We start from the raw sequence: 25,186 nt of genomic DNA on the forward strand, positions 1-25,186 counted from the left end.
TCCTTCCTCAATTTCACAGGAATTATGCAGCGAATACCGCAAACTAAGGAGGAATGGACAGCTTCTCTGCACCAGAGAGAACGACCCCATCCAGGGCCCAGATGGGAAAGTACATGGCAACACCTGCTTCATGTGTGAGGCCCTCTTGTAAGTGAAGCTCAGGACGGCTGGTGGGGCAGGGAAGGAACCCAGGGAAGGTTCCAAGCAGTTGTGAATAATCAATTGTGAGAAATGCATTTTCCTCTTCAGCATAACAGTCATTTTGGGGTGTCACAGTTTAAATGAACTAAGCATACACACACACACACACACACACACACACACATTAAAATACAAAATCAAAAAGCAAGTGGAGAGCTTTCAGATGATGATTATTGTGATATAAAGAGATGCTTAATAATTTCTTTTAGGATATTTTAGAGAGAACTCAAGGTCTTTTATTCGGAGAAGAGAATACAGTGTGGCAACCACACTCATCGCTTTTTAGTTATTTGGAAGATTATCAGCTGAAATAAATGGATGAGATTACATATAAAATATCGTTATGGTGCATAGCAGGTTTTAGGAGAGTGTGGAGAGTGTTTGTAACAGTTTACTACCTTTCTTCTTACTCATTTGTGTGATCTTAAGAAGTAGAGTTCAAATGGATGAGAACTATAGGGACACGGATTTGAGCACAGCACAAAGTGAACTTTGTAATAGTTGAAATAGGTGACGCCTGCTCTAGGAATGGTGGAAGTCAGATCCTCGTTTACAGGGGACTAAAGTATAACAGTAGAATAAATGACATGCTGTATCCTCAAAAACAAGAGTCTATGATATTCCTTAAGGTTTTTGATCTTTGTCCCAAGAAACACTCCACTTGAGTTTCTGTAAACCCAGACTCTCTGAAAGCACTCAGTCGTTCCGTGTTCCCTGGGAGAGAACAGTATTTGTCCCACGCTGGTTGGGCACGGAAGCATTAAGAGTCTCTCAGGTGCAGGTCAGGATGAGGGCCATATAATCATTAAACCAACATTTATTGACTGTGTATCATCAGCAAATATTTGGTAAAAGCTTTGCTGCCTAATCTCATTTGATCTTTATGACAAACATGAAATAGATCTCTCTTATATTATCTCAAGTTACAGATGACAAAGGCCCAGAGAAATTGGGAAAGATAGAAATATCAGTGCAGAAAAAAAAAATGAAGAAAATGATGTTTTCCACTGTATGGTATAGATAGAAGACCATTTAGCAATGTCATTATCAACTTCTAGTAATTATATCTGCCTGGATTTAAACTTGTTTCAGTCTGTTTCTATCTCCACATCAGTCTTTCAGTCGAGGAAGGAATTCTGCCACCTAGTGGTCAGCTCTGCGGCTTCCTCTGATGATTTCCTAGGATGGAAAAATAATGCTTCTTAAATATTGTAGTCAACTTAGACTCATGGTAAAATTTGGGTCAGTTTTCATATAAAACAATGAGACATCTCACAGTTTCAAAGCTATTTTAGTACTTTTCTCCAAGCCCTATAAAAATACCTTATCAAAAAGAAAAAAAGTTTTATTTATTGCCTCATATATTATGGATATGTTAGCAAAATCTGTTGGCTTTTTTGAGCGTTGTTCTTCCCTCCATAGTCTTTTCTTGCACACGTTCATACCAAATGAAAACAGCCTTCTCACCTTTTAACAAGGTTTCCATTTGATCAATGGAAACAAGTCTTATGTTGATTGAAACACAATCTAAGTTTTATATACAATTTAAAACATGTTACATTTTAAAATTAAAACTTATTACATATTACTTAATATTTTCTTCTTCCTGTACATCAGGATTGCATTGTGCTATAGATCCAATTATGCTGAACTTGATCTCCAACACTGTTAGTTATCCAAAATGGTTAAGAGCTGTCACCCTCGCTGTTATTTCCAACATATGCCTGTTTTGGGAGGTTTGACTCATAATAATAATTAAGTGATGATGACATCGATTACTTTTGACAATCACTTTATTATGTACCAAACACTTATTCTAGTTGCTCTCCATGTATTAACCCATTTAACACTCAGAACAATCCCATGAAAAAACTGTTGTTACTACTTCTCTTATCCCTCCCTTCACCTTCCCCATTTAAAGATAAAGAAGGCACAGAGAGGGTCAAACATTCCTTGTGTTCCTTATACAGTTTGGCTCCAGAGTCTGTCCCCTTAACCATGCTTAACTGCCTTGCAGAAGCCAAATATTACCAATGTAGAAGGAGTTATTGCAGATGCAAAAGAATCTGCTAATAGGAAGTACTAATGCAGTGCCTTTGCTGAGGAGCTAAATGGCTTTCCTCAGGAAGGGACTTTTCTTACACACTGTTGTCTTGAGGTGAAATTAATTATTTCAGTTTATTATCCACAAAAATGACTAACTGCTATGAGTAGATTTTTGGGAGTCCTTGAGACCTGTCAAAGCAATGAATGATCAACCTGTACATGTTAAGATTCTACTCTACTCTATTAAGACCCATTTCTTCTCTCTTTTTCTTCCCCTGATCCATGTAGTCAGCAAGAAGAAAGAGCAAGAGCAAAGGCTAAAAGAGAAGCTACAAAGGTAATTTTCTCACGGTTGCTAATTCTATGCCTTGACATTTTTGTCCCTTTAAGACACTCTAGATATCTCATTAGCAGAAATGTTTCCCTATTCAATTGTCATACCTGAAATGAACAACAACAAAAACCCTGAAAACAAGGGTCTTGAATAGATGTTTCCAGAGTATCAATTATATTGCATAATATAATTCAAATTTTGAGTTTCATTTTATAAAAAGTAGAGGGTTAACTTCCCTAGTAAGCTATGTTCTCCATATATGGCTTTTCTTAGATTTCTGTTTTCAGGCACAGATTATTAGTATCAATTTTTACAATTTACTAATTTCAGTTTATATCTTTCCAACCTCTGTTATTCAGAAAGAGAGTACAATGTCCCAACTGCTTATATTAGTCCAATTTACAAAACAAAGTGCATGTATATTATCATATTTTATTTTTGTCACCTGCAAATATGGAGAAAATACTAATATTCTCACCCCAATTAACAATTATTAAGCAAATCCTTTGATTTCCTAATTATTCTCAATATACCATACATGGTTAATTTTGTAATTTTACAAGCAACACAATAAAATCTGTCCATATGTGATGTTGGAATACTCTCATATAATGCCCATAATCAGGATTTACCTTTTTGTATTTTATTTCCTAACAGCTGCAAAGTGTAAGCCTACTATTTATTTGGGGAAAGTTGACACAGTTTAAAAGTTGGCCTTTAAACTGACTCACTAGCTCATTAACTTTCTTTGTTAGTTGGAGCCATCTTTTTATTAGTACTGTTAGTATTGATTTATTAGTATTGTTTTATCCATAATATCTGACCAGCTGCTAAGTTATCTTAGATTTTCCAAATGGTCAACACAGTTCTCCATCTCTCTGTTCCTGTTGTACCTTTCCCATGAGAAATCTGCATCCCTCTACTTTATCAAGTGACTCCCGGAAAGGTGTCAGTTTTTCCAGGGGATCACACTTGTTCTCTCCTGCATATCTTTATTTGAAATGTGTCTTTATTTTGTAGTTTAAGCATCTTTCCTTCTCAGCCTTCTAAAGACAAATCAAGGTGTACCAGTAATTTTTGGACATTATATTCTTATTTTAATTTTTTCCAGCTTTGTTGAAGTTCAATTGACATATTACATTGTATAAGTTTAAGGTGTCTATTGTGTTGATTTGGTGCACTTATCTAAGATAATACTCCCATAGCATTACCTAACACTTCCATCACTTCACAGAATTACATAACTACGTTTTTTTTTTTTTTGTGGTGAGGACATTTGGTATCTACTCTCTTAACAACTTTCGAGTATACTGTGTAGTATACTGTTGTATCATTGGCTGTGATTACCACACTCTACATTAGACCTCCAGAACTTACTTCATCTTATAACTGGAAGTTTATTACTTTTGACCAACATCCCCCTAATTCCCCCACCCCCACCCAGCCCCTCGCAAGCACCATTCTGCTTTCTGTTTCTATGAATTCAGCTTTTTTAGATTCCACGTATGAGGGAGATCATACAGTATATTTTTTCTATCTCACTTATTTCACTTAGCAGAGTTCACTCTAGTTTCATCCAAGTAGTTGTAAATGGCAGGATTTCCTTCTTTTTCTTAAAGGCCGAGCAGTATTCTCGGTTCCCCTGAGAACCCTCTTCTAGGTCCATTGAACCCCCTCACCTGTGATCTAGCAGAGCTTTTATAGACTTTGATATGTAACACAACACAAGCATGTGTATTTTATATTGTTCTCTACCAATTTTGTCAGCCTTCTTCTGCACCTAGATTGTCAGCAACCTCAGGAGAATGATGATATTAAGTCTTTCCAGATCCAATGTATTGCCAGGACAGTGCTGAGTCCGTGATGGAAGCTTTGTAAACACCTACTGATTTACTACTACGTGTCCTCACTTTTCTTTTTTCTTCTTACTCTGTTACTTATTCCTCAGAATAGACAAAGGTATAGGAAGGGTAGGAAATCATTCTGAGAAAATATTTTCCAGGAGCTCTGCAGTGAATTTCAGAGCCAAGTGAGGAATGGAATGCTCATATGCACCAAGGAGAATGACCCTGTCCGTGGCCCAGATGGCAAAATGCATGGAAACAAGTGCGCCATGTGTGCAATTCTATTGTGAGTACTTATCCTCATTTGTCTCCCTGAACCTCTTCATCACCCATCACGTCTGGGTCTCAGTTTCCTCCGAAATGTGTAGAATATATACCGTGGGTTGTGTGCTAGGAACATTGAAAAGCACATGGACAAGGCAGGAAGTAATATTGAACCACACAGTGACAATGTGATTCTCTATTCACTTCTCTTTCTATCCTCTAGGTAAGTCATGGGGAAGCCTTAATTTAGTGCTGTTACGCTTGTAACACTTGGTAATCATTATTCATAACAATGAGGGAACAGAAATTTGAGTATGATCTGGATGCAGTGGTATCTTTGGTCTCTCTCCCACCTCTGACATTTTATGATTCTGTGAATATATTCAGATATTGGCTAAGGAAGAACCAGGTGAACAGAGATCTGTGAGGCCAGTGTGCAAGAACTGTTAAAATTACCTGAATGAGAGATGGAATAGAGAGGATTGCATTTATCCTTTTAGGGACATTACCGTGCACGGGTGAGATATATACTTCGATGAGGGGGTTAGTGTAGAGTAAAACCCTAAAGGCAGGGCCATGTAATAGGTGTCTATTGAAATGTCTTCTTGTAAAGCCAAGTCCAGGGACTTTTATGCTATTGTTTTGGTTAGTCGGACTGAGCTCCATTGTGTGGGACAGTATAGGAGAAATTAATTATTACCTCCTCTGGTTCTTCTCCTTCCTAGATCCCTAGTCCTCTACAGAGTCTCACACTAAAGTAAATGTTTGAGGGAATGTTTAAATAGTATTGTTGAAAGAAGTGCCAAGTTATTGTTGTCTTGTAACTTTTCGCATGTCCTTGCCCAATCTGAGGTATATGCACACAGCTCCTTAAAGGAGAGATTGACAGACTAGGCTGTAGAGCAGGCACTTGGGCTCAGATTCAGGAAATCAAAGGTCTTCTCTTACTTGCTCCATTTGTCCATGCTGTGGTAATGACCAGATGTGATGTGATCAATGCTATAGATTTTCCAAGTTTAGTAAGCTGGGTATCAGTAGAATATGGCAAGAATGCCAGAAGCTTAGGCTCTTGATCAACCTCAGATTATTAGTTGTTGAATCTTGGACCTGACATCATTATTATGCTCTCAAATGTCAATTTCAACTTGAATATTAATGCCCTTAAAATAATATCTAAAATTTTAATTTTATAGTAAAACCTGGTTTATTTTGAGTAGGGCCCATCATCTGACATGGAATCACCTCTTTGATTATTGATATGGTTGTTATTTACACTGGAAAACTTGCACAGTTTAGAAAAATCAAGGCAATTGTGGCTTCTTTCAGTTCACTAAAATCACTGACTGATAGAAAAAGACCACATGAGGGTCAAAAACTGATTTTTTTTAATGCTAGTTTTATTTTTTTAAGGGGACTTGTAAAGTACTGAATTATTATTATTTTTAATGATTATTATCTGCAAAGTAATAGCATCTCTTAGACTGGATAAATTTGTACTGAAGAGTGAATCTGAAGATCCTCATTCCTTTTTAAAATATATTACTAAAGAGAATGTAAATTTGTACTTAGCTTGTATCTTCTTTATTTTTTATTGCAGCAAACTTGAGGAAGAAGAGAAGAAAAATAATGACAAGGACGGAGAGGAGAGAGTAGGGGCTGACAAAGTGAAGAGAGACGCAGTCCAGGTAGTTGTTTCGGGCCATCAGAGCCACATAGCTCACTAGGCAAGCCCCCTGCCCCCACCTCCTTATCCCTTGTCCTTAGTGACTTCTCAGACTGAGGACATGTATTGGATCCTTGTGTATAAGAAAACCCCTCTTCTCATTCAGTTTATTCACTCCACGTATGATTTACTTGCTTATACACTTGAGAAGAGGTTGATCACCATTTTCTCCACTGACCATGTGAATTGCAGTGTCCCAAAAAAGAGGCATATACAGATTGCTATCTTGTTGTGTGAAAGCAAATCAAGAGGCAGATTTCAAACTTTTCTCCATATCTTTTTATATAAGGATGTTAAGTTCAAAACAAACAAAACCCAACAAACCCTAAATTCTAATCCCAGTTAATTCTCTGTAAGGTTTTGGGGAAATTACTTAACAGCATTTTTGAGCCTTGGGTTTGCATTCTCACGTAATGATGATTATGATGATGGTGGTGATGACTATTAATTATTTAGTTGCTAGCATATGTCATGCTGTATAATGGCTGATCTTTGTAGTAACCATTCAAGGTATGTGATTGTTATCTGTATTTTATAGAAGAGGACTCAGAGGCTAAGATAAGAAGTTAGGAAATATATGTAGTTAATAATTTGAGAGCTAGCAATTGGACCACAAGTTCTGGCTTTAATGCCCATGATGCACCTTAGATTTTGCACCCTATCCCCATTTGTAATATTTTTACAGGGTGTGTCTTCATTGCTCCTCTCCTGTGTCCTTTTCTAATTTGGAAGACCTTACTTCTTGCTGTTCTCTCTGCTCTCATCTTTGTTTTCTAACCTTAACCCCAAAACCAAAGCAGTTATTTAAAAACATAAGGCAAGCTTATGCCACCCAGTGGCTTCTAACTCACCCAGAGTAAGAACCAAGGCCCTTTTGGTGGCTTACAGTGCTGCCCATGATCTGACCTCTGCCACCTCTCAGGCCTCATTTCCTACTTTCTACCCATTGCTGCCCTTGTGCCAGCCCTACTGACCACCTTGTTGCTCCTGCACATGTCAAGCATTGATTCAAGGTATCCCACCTTGTAGACTCACTCACATTGCAGTTAAAAACCTAGGCTCAGAGAGTCAGGGCTCAAATACTGGCTCTGTCTCCCTACCAATAAGGCAAACAGTTAATGTTTTTGCATCTTAGTTTCTTCACTTATAAACTAGTAAACTATTTTATGCATATTATTTTTATGAGGTCCCACGGAACTTACCCATATCTCACAGCACATGTCTTAAGTCTTCAATATTATATACACAATGAACTTTACTTTCTGTATGGTTTCCTCAGACTAAGACCTGACCATTCCTGTCTTCTAGCTATCAAAATTCTGGCCACTTTTCATGGCTCAGAAAAAGTATTAGCTGCTCTCCAGTGATTTTCCCCATGTATGAAATATACTTAAATAGCTCTATCATGTGTTATGCCAGCAATATTCCTTTATTTCTCAGTTATATCATTATTTTTATTCTAGCTTATAGATGTTTCTATGCATTTTCTCCAAAGACTCTAAACACTCTGTATTGGGTTTTTATAATTGCTCTAACAGATTATCAGAAACCTGGTGGCCTAAAGCAAAACAAACTTATTGTGTTTGGTTCTTTACATTAGAAGTCTGACCTAAAGCAAAGGGTTGATAGAGCTGTGTTCCTCTCTGGAATCTCTAGGGGAGAATTCGTCTCTGCCTTTTCTCACCTTCTAGAAGCCATCCATGTCCCTTAGCTCTTGGACCCCTTCTATTATTTTCAAAGCCAACAACCATCACATATCTGACTGTTGTTCCTCATTTGTAACCTCCCCTCAATCTCTTCTGTTTCACTCTTCCTATTGTAAGGACTGACCCTTGCCTTTACATTGAACAGACTAGGATAATCCAGGAGAATCTCCCCATCTCAAGGCTCTTAATTTAATTACTACTGCAAAGTCCCTTTTTCCCTGAGAGGTAATATAATCACCAGTTCTGGGTATCAGGACTTGGGAGCTATTGTTTTGCCAACCACAAGTTTTTTTTATGAAAAGAACAGTAGGTGATTCTTTCTTTCTTTCTTATTTTCTCTCTTTCTTTCTTTTTCTCCCTCTCTCTCTCTTTCTTTCTTATTAATTTACTTTTGAGAGAGGAGAGAGAGTGCAAGTGGGGGATAGGGGCAAAGAGAAAGAGAGAATCTTAAGCAGGCTCCATGCTCAGCATGGAGCTTGATGTGGATCTTGATCCCACAATCTTGGGATCATAACCTAGCAGAAATCAAGAGTCTCAACTGACTGAGCCACTGAGAGACCCCTACTCAATTCTTCTTTATATATCTCACAGTACCTAGCCCAGAATAATATTTGAGTTGAACTGAAGGTTTTCTAATGAGCTAAGTAACAGTAATCTTATACTTCAGATAATGTGTGACCCGAAAAAGTTTGTAAAAAGCATCTTGGCTAATGTCGACTTCTACATCACTGTTTTGATGTGTCCACTATGTTTGAGGGCATTATATCATAGGTTTCATAGGAATAATGTGGAGGAAGTTGTCCAGCGTTTAGTTACCTGATTCTTAAATCCACCCTCATTTGGCAGGAACTGTGCAGTGAATACCGTAACTATGTGAGGAATGGACGACTTCCCTGCACCAGAGAGAACGACCCTATCGAGGGCCCAGATGGGAAAATGCACGGCAATACGTGCTCCATGTGTGAGGCCTTTTTGTGAGTAGAACCACAGCCACTGCTGCTGAGTGTGGGAGAAGATAGGCCTGGGCAGGCAAGGGAGGTGAATTTGAAGGTTTTCTCTAGGAAATACATATGGAAGCTATCTTTGCATTGTTTTCAAGGATGTGCAATTATAAAGCCATATCCTTAGCACATTTCTTTGAAGTATTCTTAGTGTTCTAGTATCTACTTGAATTGCTCCAGGGAGGACTATGTGTTAAGGGCAAAGTCCCCCAGAGTTAATGGCATACAAGGTGACTGGGAAATTCCTTCTCTGCTTACATGCTACCATGAATAATCCAAAGATGTGATCCTTAGATGTTAACAAATGGAACATTTGCTAACATCTAGGAAATATTCTCTAGCATCCTCATTGTTTTCTGGGGAGAAGGACAATATCTTTATTTTCCAGAAGAATGTAGCACGGTAAAAATTTGCTTACTGGTTTGTTATGATGTGTGTGTCTTATTCTTTAAGCAACGTTAAAAACAAAAAACAATATGGAGAGGTATGCATTTACTCTCCTACTCCCAAACTAAGTCAGTAGAGGTGTGGAAGTAATGGGATATTTCTCTCTAGAGAGAGTTCCCCTTTAGGATACTATGCACTGGGCACTAGGAATGATTCTCCTCTCCCCCGCCCCCAACAGCCAGCAAGAAGCAAAAGAAAAAGAAGCAGCTGAATCCAGAGCAAAAGCTAAGAGAGAAGCTGAAAAGGTAGGTGTCTTGGAAGTTTAATACCACAGTAAAAGATGAGGTTTTGCAGTTTCTCTATAAAAATAAAATGACATTACTGAAAGCATGTATAAGAGAACTCAAGGTTCTTCTAGTCTAGGAATTGATACAATGTTCTTAAAGGATCAGAGAGTAGACACTACATATAGCATTATTCCTATCCCACAATGTAGTTTTAGATGATCACATTTGTTCAAATTGATTATTTTCCTTGCTTTAGCTTTATTTTATTTTAATTCATTTTATTTTATTTATTTTATTACCTATATTTCTGGTGACAGCATTTGAGGGAAAATAAAAATAATACATTGGGCACACTAGGATAATCTAAGATAACATTTTCTTGGCTTCGAAAAGACTGATTCCAAGTATATTTTTTCAGGTATGTGGTCATTTCCTTGCCCCCATCAAAGACGAGTCCTTTGTGTGATTACAGATTCCATCTGGATTTGGGGGCTACATCTCACAGTAAAAGAAAGAGAAACCTCTTTTTAAATCATGTGTGTTTAGTAGGAATTTAGTGAAACAACTGCCAGGAAAAGAAAATATCTACATGTCATTTTCCGTTCTTTCTAAGAAGCACTTAGTAGGAACCCAACAAAGTAATTTATAAGAAAATACCCCTACTCCTGCCCCTTCTCCTCCTTTAGGATACATGCAGTGAATTTCGGAGCCTTTTGCAGAATGGAAATCTTTTCTGCACACGAGAAAACGACCCCGTGCGTGGCCCAGATGGCAAGACGCACGGCAACAAGTGTGCCATGTGTAAAGCTGTCTTGTGAGTACACAAATGAAGCCCCGGCTGTGGGTTGGCAGAGTTGGGGGGACAAAGAGCCAGGATGACAGCATATGTTGTATTTGTCCTTTCTTTACATATAAAAGGGGCAAATGGTTATCTGTAGAGCAATTTTAGGCAAATCTTTCTCTCTAAAGGCCAAGATTCACAATATATCTAGGTTATTACATTCTCTCTTAGTTCTGGGGTAGAGCCTACCTATTAATAGAGCACAACATCTTTCTCAGTAAAACTGTAGGTCCTTTGCTGTCAAGTGGGTCCCTTCTCTAGATTATCTTTTAATTACTGCTGGGAATATAATACACATATTTTGCTGTTGGGCTAAGTCTTCTACCGACAGTTTTGAAAATATCACATTTTTCACAAAATGAAAAATAATTCCTTATACAAAGCTCAGGACTACACATAAAATATTTAAGTCATTCAATAGCCATTTACTGAATGTCTACACCGTACAATGTGAATAATGGTTTTACATAGTTGTATTAAATAGTCTTCTCAGAAATCATATAGTTGACTAGAGAGTAGACATTGGCACAAGTTAATAAAATATGAGGGAGGAATTGCTAAATGAAAACTGATGTGTACAGTGTTCTGGTACTTCAGGGAAGAGAGACTTAATAGGAAGATTTATAGGAGGGGTAGAATTGGACTTTATAATTTGAGTAAGATGTGAACAGTACAGGAAGGAATGAGAGGGGCAGAGGGGCACAGATGGGGTAAAGCTCTGAAATTAAGAAAACAGTAATCTGAACAAGGAGCAAGTCTTTTAGTTTAGTTAGAACATAGCCACTTCGCCGGCTTTGAATGCCAGATCAAGGATTTTGAAGTCAATTCTTTACATAGTGGGAAGCTGTCAACCTTTTTCAGGTAGGAGAGTAAGTGGTGTAAGTATTGTTCCTTTGGAAAGATTCATATGTCAGCAGTAAAAAGGAGGGGAGAGGGAAGGAAAGGACTAAGATCTGGAATGCTACTGGTGGTGGTAGAGGTTTGCAGGAATCTAGGGGCCAATAGATCTCATTAGAGCAAGAAAAATAGGAGGGAAGGTGAACGGATCAACACAGGAGATGTGAAATTAGTGTCACAGTGGCAACAGCCATGGGAGCTGAGGGGAAAGGGGTAGAGATGGCTCTAATGTTTTGTTCTTCATGAAAGGTAGAGAATCCAGGAGCCAGGACACATTTGGTGGAGTAGGTAATTCTTGTTGGACATCTTGAATATGAGGTGTTTGAAAGGAATACAGCTGGAGAGTCCCAGGGAGCATGTAGGAAGCGCTAGTAAACCGCTCACGTGTCTTGCTTGTGTTCATGTACATGCTGGTTCCCCTCTACAGCAGTGAGAGCTCTTCGAGGCTGAAGGGCTCTGCGCAATTCATCTTTTCATTTTCAGAGGAGGGCCTGCAACATAGTAGACATTCAGTCAACGCTGGTGGATTCTGTACAAATCTATTTGGGTCACACTATGAGGAACTCACAGAAATGGGCTCCACTCTCATAATCTGTTATCCCATACCTCCCCCTTTCTAATTTCCAGCCAGAAAGAAGATGAAGAAAGAAAGAAAAAAGAAGAGGAAAATCAGAGAAACGCTGCGGGACATAGTTCCCAAGGTGGCGGTGGCGGAAGAGGGAAAGCACAGGTGGGCGAACCTCTAATTCCATGACCAGGGTGGGTGCAAGTCTCTGACAAGAGCGCCACGCCAGAGCCTGGCATAAGGGGGCTGTACGTCAGGCTGAGTTCGAAAACATCCTCCGAAGGACAGGGGAGTTTCTCCCTTGAAACCGTAGCATAATATCTCAGCAATTTTTAGTCTCTCTATGGCTCATATTGATTTCTTTAATTCTGGAAATAATTAACATGATGACCCCATCCCAGTCTCCTGACCCCTTTATATATAGTGTAGCTCTCAGGCCAGTGATTGATCACAAGAGAGTAAGTGATAGAAACATGGGGATATTGCTCAGCAGCATCACATGCTCTTTATTTTCTTTTATTATTCTCTTTCCTTTGATGGGGCCACTTTTTCAAGACATTTTTTCTATTGATCCAAGGAGCATAATATGGTGAAAGAGCATGGTTTTCAGAACCACAGAGTTTGGGGTAGACCCTGCCCCCACTATGTAGCATTGAATAAATTACTTCATCTCACTGACCTCTGGCTTCCCTTATCTAACAGTACTCTTACAGGGATAAAATAAAATACATTAGACAAGTTTTTAGCACATCTCCTAAGACATTTTTAAGAGTCAGAAGGACAGTGTTGCCTGTAAACCCACTCCTTGGGCCTGTAAACACCACTGCGTAGGATTACAGCTGCTTCATTTCACTTCTTACGACCTTAGGATATCAAGACCCCCTTTTCACTTCCAGATCTGACACAGGCACAACATATGTCTTTGATAAATTCTGGCTTCTCTATTTTTCCATCTTTCCTCCTTAAGGAGGTCACATCCTCACTCTCAAAGATAAGGACTCAAAAGGCCCCGTCTGTCTTTTCCACAGTTGGCTTGAGCCTGTGTTTCTTGGCATTTTGTATAATTTTGTATTTTCCTCCAGCAATTCTTTCTCCCTTCTGTCTGCATCAGAGGTCAGCCATTTTTTTTCTGTAAACGGCCAGATAGCAAATATTTTAGGCATTGTGAGTCCTATGGACTCTGTTGTTCCTATTCCATTCTAACATTGTTGTGGGAAAGCAGCCATAAATACACCAACATGAATGAGTTGAGGGTGTATTTCAAGTTTGATTTATAAAACTCCCATATATAAAAACAGGCAGCGGGACAGACTAGTCTTGTAGTCCATAGTTTGCTGACCCTTCATCTTTGCTATGAAATTTCAGCCAGCTTTGTAATTTCCCAGTTCAGAACCTTAGAAGCAACGTTATTGTCTATGACAATTGACCTCTTAGAATATGGGTGATTCCAGTCCCTCTTTCTCTGTAGATAGCAGTGCTGGACGTTGTAATAAGAGGAACTCAAATCGTTTAACAAACTTAACAATTCAACAGACCAAGTAATCCAAGAGACCTACTCTCCTCTCCTCTTTCAGGACCAATGTGCAGAGTATCGGGAAAAGATGAAAAATGGAAAACTCAGCTGTACTCGGGAGCGTGATCCTGTACGTGACGCTGATGGCAAGTCATACAACAATAAGTGTACCATGTGCAAGGAGACACTGTAAGTACTTCTTTCCGCTGGCAGTCTCAGAGATTGTCCCCAGTTCCTCAGCATGACTAGCTATTTCACGTTTACTTAAAGCTCCCTCCTGAAAACTTATGGTTTTGTTAATTCCCAAATATTATCTCTTTCTATTATATCCCATAAGGAACAATGACCCTTAGTAACAGCAGTTAATCATTGTCTGACTCCTACTCTATTTGCTCTCATAATTCTGTGACCTGCATGTGCCATCATGGTAGATAATGTCTCTTTAGAACATATAATGCCTGAATCCTATGGAGAGTTCACAAAGGTCATTTGGAATAGTTGACCAGCATAGTTTAAGAGGGTTGTTTCTTGCCATGTGTATGGAACACATTTATTGCATAGTTGAGGATGTTTCTTCTGTGTGTTTTCCCATGCAGAGTGGTATTGAATTGGAGTGCTTTCTGATCCAACTCAGCCACTCTTGATTTGTGTTACTGGGGCAAGTAACATAACCAGTCTTGTACATTGAGACAGTTTTCTGGGTGACCTTGATAGGTACTCATAGTTCTAAAATTTGATGCATATATCTTAATGCTATTAATTATGACATTTAATTGATATGAATTTAATAAGTATTTAATGCTCTCCACACATACATCTTTTTCACCTTTCTCCTTGAAAAGAAATTACAGTCTTGTGGTAGTATAGGCCACGTGAGAAAATCTAATTAGTTCAAATGTTGCACTTTACAGATGAGAAAAACTGAATTTTTTTCTTTTTTTAAGTGTATTTATTTTGAGAGAGACAGACATAGTGTGAGTAGGAGAGGGGCAGAGAGAGAGGAAGAGAGAGAGAGAGAAAGTGAGAGAGAAAGAGAGAGAGAGAGAGAGAGAGAGAGAGAGAGAGAGAGAGAGAGAATCCCAAGCAGGCTCTACACCATCAGTGCACAGCCCAATGTGGGGCTTGAATTCACAAAACCATGAGATCATGACCTGAGCCAAAATCAAGAGTCAGAAGCTTAACCAACAGAGCCACCCAGGTGCCCCTGAAAATTTTTTCTTAACTTCAAAGTCTCACGGAGAAGTGAAATTCAGAGCTGAAACCAGAATTCGGTTCCTCTGAATACTAGCCTAATATTTATTCACATTATGAAAATTCACTAATAGAAGCAGGGCAGTAAGTAGAGCAGTGCTAGGGTTTTAGCATCAGATGATTTCAGCTTCATGTTCTGGGACAGAACATTATTTCACTTTCCTTTCCTAGGCTTCCAACTGCTGATATTTAAAATGGGGGTAGAGGTGACAATAATCATCGTAGTCACATAGCATTTGTTTTGAAAGTTAAATGAGAAGCGTGTAAAACTCTCTGTACAGTGCCTTGCACAAAGAAGGCACCTAATAAATGTGAATTGTCACTGTTAATACCATCATTAGTGTTCAGTAAATAATAAGCATTAGCATGAATAGAAATAGATATTAACTAATGTTACTGTGTAGTCATTTTTGTACAACTTCTCCTTGGCAGATATGACTAACATAACTGAGAGAGCATTTCACTTAGGACTTTGTTTCTTTTTGCGTCATATATTAATAGATAATTTTGTTAAGGAACAAATGACTATTCTTCAATGCAAAAAATATATAAGATAAAATTTTGCCAATGTAATCCATGCAATCTATATTATACTTACCTGGAGTATTTAACAAAACACAACATAGAAGGAATACTTTTAACAGTCTTTAGAAATCATTCATTGTCAGATGACTGTTCTTGACTGTCTGCATTGTAACACGCCCTAGTCATGGACAAGCATTTTCATATGAACAATGTGAACATGCACAATGTTCCTGCCATGGAACTATAATCTAGTATAGAACAGACAGGTTATAAATAAATAAGCAAATAACTACATAACACAGGGTCAGATGGTAACAAGGAAAATAAAGCAGGGGAAGGCAACAGAAAGGGACTGCGATTGCTGCTTTGTTTTTGGTGTTCAGGGAGAGCCTGACGTGTGAGGGGCCTCTGTAAAAAGCAAGTAAAGTGAACCATCTGGACATCTGGAGGAAGAAAGTTCCAGGCAGAGCAAGAACCAATGAAAACTTTTGAAGATGTATAATTGCCAAGCTGAAAAACAGAGTAGGTCATCATGTCTCAAAATTATTGCATGCAAAATTGCAGAAAATGAGTTTGAGAAATTAAATAAGGCTTTTTTAGGCCAAGAGAAGGATATTGGATTTTATTCCATGTGTGATCAGAGGTCACTGGAGGCTTTTGATCAGAGCCACGATTTTCACTCGAATTGTATTAAGCCGAATCATTACAGTACCCTCTTTATCTGATAGTACGTGATTAAAATTGTATGACTTTATGTTTGTTTGAATCTTCGGGATGTATTTTACTGCCACTTCCCAATGTCTTATACACGCAAAGAGAGCTCCCTAAAAAGTACATATATATATATATATGTATACACACACACACACACACGTGCATGTTATATACATTCATATATATTTGTTTTGTGTACAACACCAAATGAAACTTTGAAAGGAGTTAGGTGTACTAGATCTTGAGCCAACTGCATCAGAATGACCTAGCTTGTTAAAAATCAGGCTACAAAGTCCCAATATAAATCTTGTCCATAAACCCGTTAGGGTGCTCAGTGGATCTGAAGTTTTTAAACAGATGTTTCTTAATGTGCATGAAAACTTAGGGACCACTGACATCAATATTTTATCAGAAAAGAGATTTTTAAAAAAACATGATTCTACTTTCTAGATTACTTATCTTCTATCTCTCTTGAGTTTCATACTTTAAAAACTAATATTTTGGGGGCACCTGGGTGGCTCAGTTGGTTAAGCATCTGTCTTCGGCTCAGGTCATAATCTCACAGTTTGTAGATTCAAGCCCCACGTCGGGCTCTGTGCTGACAGCTAGCTCAGAGCCTGGAGCCTGTCTTCAGATTCTGTATCTCCCTCTCTCTCTGACCGTCCTCTGATTGCACTGTCTCTCAAAAATGAATAACATACATTAAAAAAATAAAAAATATATATAAAAACTAATATTTTAATGGGTTGATCTATACATCAAGGCATTAGATAAGTGAGTTGGTGAGTTATTAAAAATCACAACTTAGCATGAAAAGATGAGGACACTGGGCTTGAGACCTGAAAATTGCCTCTATAAATATCTGGTGAGTTAATATTGAGAAGGGGTAACAGATTCCGCAAACTTGTTCTGTGTTGTCCTGGGTTGTGAAGTAAAACCAAAGGACAGAAGTTAAAGGAAAATTTGGACACAAATAAAGGAAACTTTGAAATTGCTTGAGTTAACCTACCTAGAATACCTGTCTACCCTGTATACTCTGTGATGAGGAAGCTTTTTAATAACCAAGCTTACTCTCTGCTTCAAGGATGCCCAGAGATTCTCCATGAAGGGAAAATAGCATATGAACTCTAAGACTCCTTCCAACAGGATGACTATTGACTCTTTTCTCTTCCAGAGAAAGAGAAGCAGAGGAAAATAATAAGCATTCGGGCTACAGATCAAATGAGACTGAATCAGCATCAGAAAAGGTGAGTCACTAGATTTTGACAAGAGTGGTCTTTCTATATAAGTCAACACTTGGCTGTCAAAAATACAAAAAGAGAATGTCAAGGTTCCCTATTAAGATCTTTGCCCTATGAAGGTCAGAAACCATCATAAACATCAGTATTGCTGACAACTTGTTCAATGTGGAGATTTCATGCCAAACAGAAATCTTTCAGTCTAACACATTACAAAGCACTTTTACAAATCATAGTTCATTTAATTCTCTCAACAACCTGATCGAATACATATTTCTAACCTAATTTTATAGCTGAGAATGAAGCTCAGGCACTGTAACAAATTACTCTCAAGAGTGGCTTAAAACAACACAGATTTCATTATCATATATTCCTGGAGTTCAGAAGTCCTAACTGCATCTCACTGTGTTAAAACCAAGGTGTCAGTAGGGCTGCATTTCCTTGTGGAGACTGTGGGGAAGATCTGTTTTGTTGCCTTTTCTAACTTCTGGAGGCTTCCTGCAGTGGCTCATGGCCACCTTTAACCTCAGCAGGGGCCAGTGGAATCATTTTCATGGGGCATCACTCTGATACTGACTTCCCTGCCTTCCTCTTTCACTCCTGAGAACCTTTGTAATTACTCTGAGCCACGCAGATAATTCAGAATAATCTCTCACCGTTTTAAGGCCTGCTGATTAGCAATCTTAATTCTATCTTCAACCTTAGTTTTCCCTTACGACATAAGGCAGCATATTTATAGGTTCCAGGAATTAGAATGTGGACGTGTTTGTAGGTCGTTTATACTGCCTCCCAGCAAGGTGAAGTGGCTTCCTGACTCTTGAGTCAAATCTTCAGATTTTCAAGTCTAATTAAATACTATGTGAAAATTGTCATTTCCAATATCATCTTTCCTTCTTTTTAGGATATGTGTGATGAGTTTAGAAGCCAGATGAAAAATGGACAACTTATCTGCACCCGCGAAAGTGACCCTGTTCGGGGTCCAGATGGCAAGACACATGGCAATAAATGTGCCATGTGTAAGGACAAACTGTGAGTGTTTTCCAAAAATGGGCCTTTAATTGTATTAAAGTATAATAACCCTTTCTCCTTTCTCATCAGTTTGAGAAAATGACTTTTTTTAAAAAAACAGATAGGGGCGCCTGGGTGACTCAGTCAGTTAAGCATCTGACTTGGGTTCAGGTCATAATCTTGTGTTTGAACCCTGCATTGGGCTCTGTGCTGACAGCTAAGGGCCTGGAGCCTGCTTCTGATTCTATCTCTCTCTCTCTCTCTCTGCTCCTCCCCTGCTTACACTCTGTCTCTCTCACAAATAAATAAACATTTAAAAACTTTTAATAAAAAAATAAAACACATCTAATTGTTAATGAGGTGTTTGTTCACTTTGGCTGAAATGTTTTTTCTTCATTTTTTCTTCTAGAGAAAGGGAAGCAGCTGAGAAAAAAAAGAAAGAGGAGGACAACATGAGAAACACAGGGGAAAAGAACAATGAACACCAGGTAGTGCATGTTAGACGTACTAATACTTGAAGCTGGATGCTTGGTTGTAAGGTTAACTCATTCAACAAATATTTATGGAATGCCAACTGAGCCCACTCATTGTGGACATAATGATAAACGGGAAACCATGGCCAGATGTGGCAAAGAAATAGCATGTGAACCAGTGCCCTGAAAGCAACTCTGATGCACTTAGCCACCTGTTTATAGGACCAGTGACAAGTGTCAAGTTATGGTTGCTCTCAAGGGGATTTCTTCTCTGAGGTTTTAAGACAAACAAACAATTAACAAGTAGATACCAAAACTGCAAAGAAGAAAGCAACTATAAAAAATTTGGAACTGTAATGATAAATTCTTGACTTGGTGTTCCAGTGCTGTCTTATATTCGATTTGGGCCTTAATATTTTTTAAAAAATTTTTAATGTTTATTCATTTTTGAGAGGGAGAGACAGAATGCTAGCGGGAGAGAGGCAGAGAGAGAGGGAGATACAGAATCTGAAGTAGGTTCCAGGCTCTGAGCTGTTGTCACAGAGCCTGATGTGGGGCTCCAACCCATGAGTTGTGAGATCATGACCTGAGCCAAAGGCAGATGCTTAACCAACTGAGCCACCCAGGTACCCCAGTTTGGGCTTTAAAAATAATGTTCAAGGAGCACCAAAGTGGTTCATTCAGTTAAGCATCAGACTCTTGATTTCAACTCTGGTTATGATCTTGCACTTCATGAGTTTGAGCCCCATGTCAGGCTCTGCACTGACAGCCTGGAACCTGCTTGGGATTCTCTGTCTCCCTCTCTCTTTGCCCCTCCCCTGCTCACACACACAAACATGCATGCACACACACACTCTCTCTCTCTCTCAAAAATAAATATTAAAAAAAATACAAAAAACTATGTTCAATGCTTTATGATACTAACATGTAGACTATGACACAGCACAATCTCCTCCAATCTATCCAGGGACTCCAATTAGAAAAGAGAAATTTTCCCATTAACGAGGGAACTTTTGATTAGGTCTATACTGACTTATAAAATGAACCATGAATAGTAATTTTCATTTTTTTAAAATATGTTGGGCATATGCATTTTGGTAAGTGAAGGGGCTCAAGAAAAGGTTTTGTTATCCAAGTTCAAATGATCTCTTCAGGAAACCTATTCTATTTATAATCCTGGTCAATATTTTTCTTTTTTTAATATCTATTTTAGAAAATTCAAACAAAAAATGCTCTCTACATTCACATATGAAAAATATCCAGACATTGTATGTATGTGTTTTGTGGCAAAAAGAAAACAAGGGTCTTACCTACATATGCAAAGTAAAATTTTTCACAAAGCACATGCATCATCGTATTTAAACCTGCCCAGTACAAACTTTTGGTTCTAGTATAAATATCATAAGGATATGAAGTACACATGGAGAGTACAATCAGTAACAATGTATTAACTTTATATGGTAACAGGTGGTAACTAGTTTATTGTGGTAAATGTTTTTGCAAAGTATGCAAGTATCAAATCACTATGTTGTATACCTGAAACTAATATAATATTATACGTCAATTATCCCTCCTCAAAAAAAAACTAATAAATAAGTCTTCCCAAAATCTATGCAGTAGGCAGTACTGTTGTGGTTTTTCAGTTGAGAAAAACTCAAGGGAAGTTGACTACACACAGATAATAAATAGAAGAGCCGGAGATTGCACCATAAAGCAAAGACTGCAGTATGGGCGGACAGGTGCTACATAAACGTATGGTGTGTCATACTTGGAGTATCTGGAAAGGGAAATAATTCCAGCAACTCCTAAAAATAACGACTGTGAGGTATTTAATATTTGGATTGCATATTCAATTCCAGAAAACTTTTTTAATGCTGCAGATAAAAGTAGGTCTGGAGTTGTTCATGGGTATGACAATTTAAAGAAAGAAGGTTGACGACCATCTAGGTTACTGGCGGTGGTGTCTTTCAGGGGCATCTCCCATGTCTCTACTTTGACTCTTTGAACTTACAGATAGTTTACAACAAATTTCTGTAGATGTCCAAAAATTTCCAGTTCCTGTGGACTCAGTTCCATTGTCTTCTTTTTAAGGTTCTTATTTTTCAATGAATGTAAAAGGCAGTGTTACCTTCTTACATGTGTTTAGGAGTTTTAGTCTCTGCCAAGTGAAGCCCAGAAGACAGAAAAGCTTGTTAGCAGATTTCTGAACACAGTTCCAATGTTGACTTGAATTATTTAATCACTCGGAGCCTTATTTTCTCACCTGTAAGATGAGATAATAAATGTTTTTCTAAGTTTTTAATGACAACCAAAGGAAATCCATTAGACACACAACAAAGTGCCTGGCATGTAATAGTACAGACTTGATTTAAAAAATCTTTTTTATTTTGTTTTTACAGAGTTACATAGCTAAATGTCTTGCCAAAAGAGCATCTTTCAGTTCATTCCAGGGCCTTTGTATGTGTGGAGTATTGAGCAGAGGTGCAGGGAGACAGGGGAAGCACTCAGCCTGCTCAAAACTGTGTAAACACACTACAGGCTGCCTGATGCAGTAGTAAAATTCCCCTGGGTGCTGTGGAGAGGGTTCTAATTTCCTAAGCAGATATTGAATAAATTCCTTTGAAACACATTCCATCTCCCACATTTTGTTTTCTCTAGGTTTTATTCCCCCCCTCAAATATTAGGAGTTTATACCTCACAAGTTACATTCAAAGTTTTTAAAAAAGTTTTTTTTAAGGTTTATTTATTTTTGAGAAAGAGAGACAGACGGAACATGAGCAGGGAAGGGATAGAGAGGGAGACACAGAATCTGACGCAGGGTCCAGGTTCTGAGCTATCAGCACAGAGCCTGATGCAGGGCTCGAACTCACAAGCTGTGAGATCATGACCTGAGCGGAAGTCGGCCGCTTAACCAACTGAGCCACCCAGGTGCCCCAGTTTTAGAGGTCAGACTACCTTGGTAACATCTTTTTTTCCCCCCACAGGATCAGTGCCATGAATTCCGGAGCATGGTGAGAGAGGGAAAGCTCATCTGCACGAGAGAAAATAACCCTGTTCGAGGCCCCGATGGCAAGATGCACGTCAACAAGTGTGCAATGTGTCAGAGCATCTTGTACGTGAAAAGGTTTACCCATCACTTTAGCATGTTGTGCTCATTTGTGCGGAGATAGCTCTTTTTACTCTCTCTCTTTTTTCAATGTTTGTTTTTGAGAAAGAGGGAGAGACAGCGTAAATTGGGAAGGTGCAGAAAGAGAGGGGGACAGAAGATCTGAAGCAGGCTCTGAGTTGAGAGTGGAGATGATGCGGGGCTCGAACTCACAAATTGTGAGGTCATGGCCTGACCCAAAGTCTGACACTCAACCAGTAACTGAGCCCCCCAGGCATCCCATAGATAATTCTTTTTAATTTAAAAGTTAAGGTCCTGGGCATTGCACATTCAAAATATACTAGGCCTTCACTTAGAAGAGGACAGTAAGCTTCTAGAACACTCTCATAAGAAATTTTAATTTTATGATGAGAACCATAATCAGACCTGGAGCATCCGCACAGGGAGACAGCTGTTGTAAAGTGTGCCAAAATCACCGACTTCCAGGAGCTGAGAACATGGGACACACCAGTTCACTCTGCAGTGTTCCACTTCCTCTTATATATAAAGGAAGCAATTACTACATAATAGATTTTCTGTGGGGATTCAAGGAGATAATATTTTTTAAACATTTATAAACCTTAAAGCAGTATAACTATATAAGGAAAATCAATATTGGAGATTTTAGTTTTAATTTAATATGAAAAAGAAAAAAGAAAAATGAAGCAACTCTCTACATGAGCACCATACAAATATTTTACCAAGGAAAACATGCACTGGCGTTCTAGGAGCATATATCATTCTGGGTGACAGCATAGTAACTGAATTCATGAAATTTGATAGCATTGCCACAAACTCATGACAATTCCAACATTTAGGACTCATTAGTAAAAAAAATATTTTAGATATTTTTTAGAAAAATACAAGAAAATGGCGTTAGATTTGCTAAGGTTTAGAATGAGGAAAATACTTAGTTTTAAAAACTCACAAACAACCCTATAAAAAATGATCCCACCTTTTTTATTCTGCAGTGAGCGAGAAGCTAATGAAAGAAAAAAGAACGATGAAGAAAAATCAAACACCAAGCCCTCGAATGATGCTAAGGTTATTATTTTTTTAATGTTTATTTATTTTTGAAAGATAGAGCATGAGCAGGGGAGGGACAGAGCAGAGAGAGGAGGACAGAGGACCTGAAGGAGACTCCACACTGACAGCAGAGAGCCGATACGGGGGCTGGATCTCACAAACCATGAGATCATGACCTGGGCCCAAGTTGGTGGCTCAGCCCACTGAGCCACCCAGGTGCCCCGCAAAGATGACTTCTTAAAAGATATGAAGATGACTATTTTACCATTCATCCTTAGCTTCTTACATTCTCCTCCAGCTCTCGATAATAAAAATGCCCATGTTCTGCTTCAAACAAAAGAGACTTTGCTAATATTTGCATTTTGTTTGTAACATTTTTTTCTGGCTTTAAGATTCAACATTTTTCTCAATTTTGTAGAGAATTCTCCTGCAGTGTGCATCCACTATTGCTTTATTTTCTCCTCTTTGGGAGAAGTAGGGATTGAGAAACAGAGTGTAAAAATCCTTACAACCTCAACTGCATGCTTATCTATGACACTAAGTGGGAAATGAAGTTTCAGGTAGTTTGTCGACATTGATTTTTACAATTCAGGTAATATAAACTAATTTCAAAGCTTCTCCTTCGGCTTCTCTCCTTGATGTCTTTTTCCTGTTTCCTCCAGATGGCTTTCTGAGCATCAATGACTCATTAGTGTGTATGTGTGATGCTGCCTTTTCTATTTACTTTTCAATGCAAAGGAGACATCTTCTGTCCTTTGCAGTGATAAGCAGATTTGTAGCATAGGATTCCTGTAATATTGTCCTCGGGTCAAGAGTACATCTCATGTGGAAAATGAGAGAAAGGAAGCAAGGAAGGAAAGGGTGTGGGAGACAAGGAGATCTGTCAAGTCTTAATCCCTTATTTTTAGGACCAGAGCAGAGAAGTTTGGAATGAAGTGAAGGATGGAAAGAGGAAAAGACTTTCTAAAACCAAGTGTGAGAAAGCCAACGAGCCAAGAAGGGGGGAAAATCCTGTTCACTTCTCCTTTCTCATTTTTTAGGATGAGTGTGGTAACTTTCGGGAGTATGTGAGGAATGATGAGCTCATGTGCACGCGAGAGAATGACCCTGTGCGTGGCACTGATGGGAAGTTATACAAAAACAAGTGCTACATGTGCAGAACGATCATGTGAGTACGAGGATCCTGTTGCCCTCTCAAGTGGAGCAATTGCTTTTTTATCTTTATTTTTTGTTTCAGGGCAAAAAGGTCTTTTTATTAAAGCATGGGGATAGGACCTGTGGAAATTGCATTTTTAGGAACTGCTGGATTAGATAAATGTGCGCACATGAATCAATGGAATCCTTAGAATAAGTCTTTAGATTCGAGTCCCTTAAGTTGAGAACACCTGGTATAGGAGAAAGACCATTTGGACTTGAAGATGGAAAATCCAGGTGTAAGTTCTAACCATGGCATTTACTAGCTGTGTCACTCAAAAGAAAAATTTTTTTCAACTCTCAGGATCATAGCTACAATAAATTGTTCCGAATCTTTGTTCCATGACTAGATCAGACTCAACAGAGAAGTCTTTCTATTTAAGAAATACAGATTTTCACACCCCATAGTGTCAGAAAAGTCAGAGCTAAGGAATCTGTTTTTTACTTAATTTTTTTAATGTTTATATATTTTTGAGACAGAAACAGAGCATGAGTGGAGGAGGGGCAGAGAGAGAGGGAGACACAGAATCTGAAGCAGGCTCCAGGCTCTGAGCTGTCAGCGCAGAGCCTGATGCGGGGCTCAAAGTGGTCAACCACGAGATCATGACCTGAGCCGAAGTTGGATGCTCAACCAACTGAGCCACCCAGGTGCCCCAGGAATTTGTTTTTTAGAAAGGGTTTCTAGGTTATTTTGACGAACAACCATATTTGGGGACCAATGGACATGAAGAGACTAATGAGCATGGCTATGAAAAACACTATGTGAACATGGTAATAATAATCAGTATTTTTTTTGCAGCTCTTTGTAATATGTTCCTAGAGATAGGAATTATCAATAGTGTACCCTCTTTTTATGGTCAAGGAAAGCTAAGCTCACGGAATTTAAGCAACTTGTCCCACGTTACATGTCGATTAAGTGATGAGCACTCTAAACCAGTTTGCCAGTGCGTACTTTTCTTTACATCATCCTCTGGCTGAATGTTCTATATCATATTTAATTAAG

The 25,186-nt window shown here is 38.5% G+C and overlaps 1 protein-coding gene across 1 annotated transcript in view; it reads left to right on the forward strand.

Annotated features, from left to right (window-relative positions):
* Window positions 1–25,186, forward strand: part of SPINK5 (serine peptidase inhibitor, Kazal type 5) — a 74,975-nt gene that overhangs the window by 40,945 nt on the left and 8,844 nt on the right. Inside the window, exons 15-29 of the mRNA XM_029941205.1 lie at window positions 20–147; window positions 2,536–2,584; window positions 4,584–4,711; window positions 6,287–6,374; window positions 8,965–9,092; window positions 9,745–9,811; window positions 10,480–10,607; window positions 12,159–12,261; window positions 13,671–13,798; window positions 17,274–17,346; window positions 18,239–18,366; window positions 18,755–18,833; window positions 21,803–21,930; window positions 22,935–23,007; window positions 24,030–24,157. Coding sequence (XP_029797065.1) covers window positions 20–147; window positions 2,536–2,584; window positions 4,584–4,711; window positions 6,287–6,374; window positions 8,965–9,092; window positions 9,745–9,811; window positions 10,480–10,607; window positions 12,159–12,261; window positions 13,671–13,798; window positions 17,274–17,346; window positions 18,239–18,366; window positions 18,755–18,833; window positions 21,803–21,930; window positions 22,935–23,007; window positions 24,030–24,157 — 1,556 coding nt within the window. The remainder of the gene's footprint in view (window positions 1–19; window positions 148–2,535; window positions 2,585–4,583; window positions 4,712–6,286; window positions 6,375–8,964; window positions 9,093–9,744; window positions 9,812–10,479; window positions 10,608–12,158; window positions 12,262–13,670; window positions 13,799–17,273; window positions 17,347–18,238; window positions 18,367–18,754; window positions 18,834–21,802; window positions 21,931–22,934; window positions 23,008–24,029; window positions 24,158–25,186) is intronic.

The sequence above is a fragment of the Suricata suricatta genome, chromosome 6, assembly GCF_006229205.1.
Source record: "Suricata suricatta isolate VVHF042 chromosome 6, meerkat_22Aug2017_6uvM2_HiC, whole genome shotgun sequence".
NCBI classification, from domain to species: domain Eukaryota; kingdom Metazoa; phylum Chordata; class Mammalia; order Carnivora; family Herpestidae; genus Suricata; species Suricata suricatta.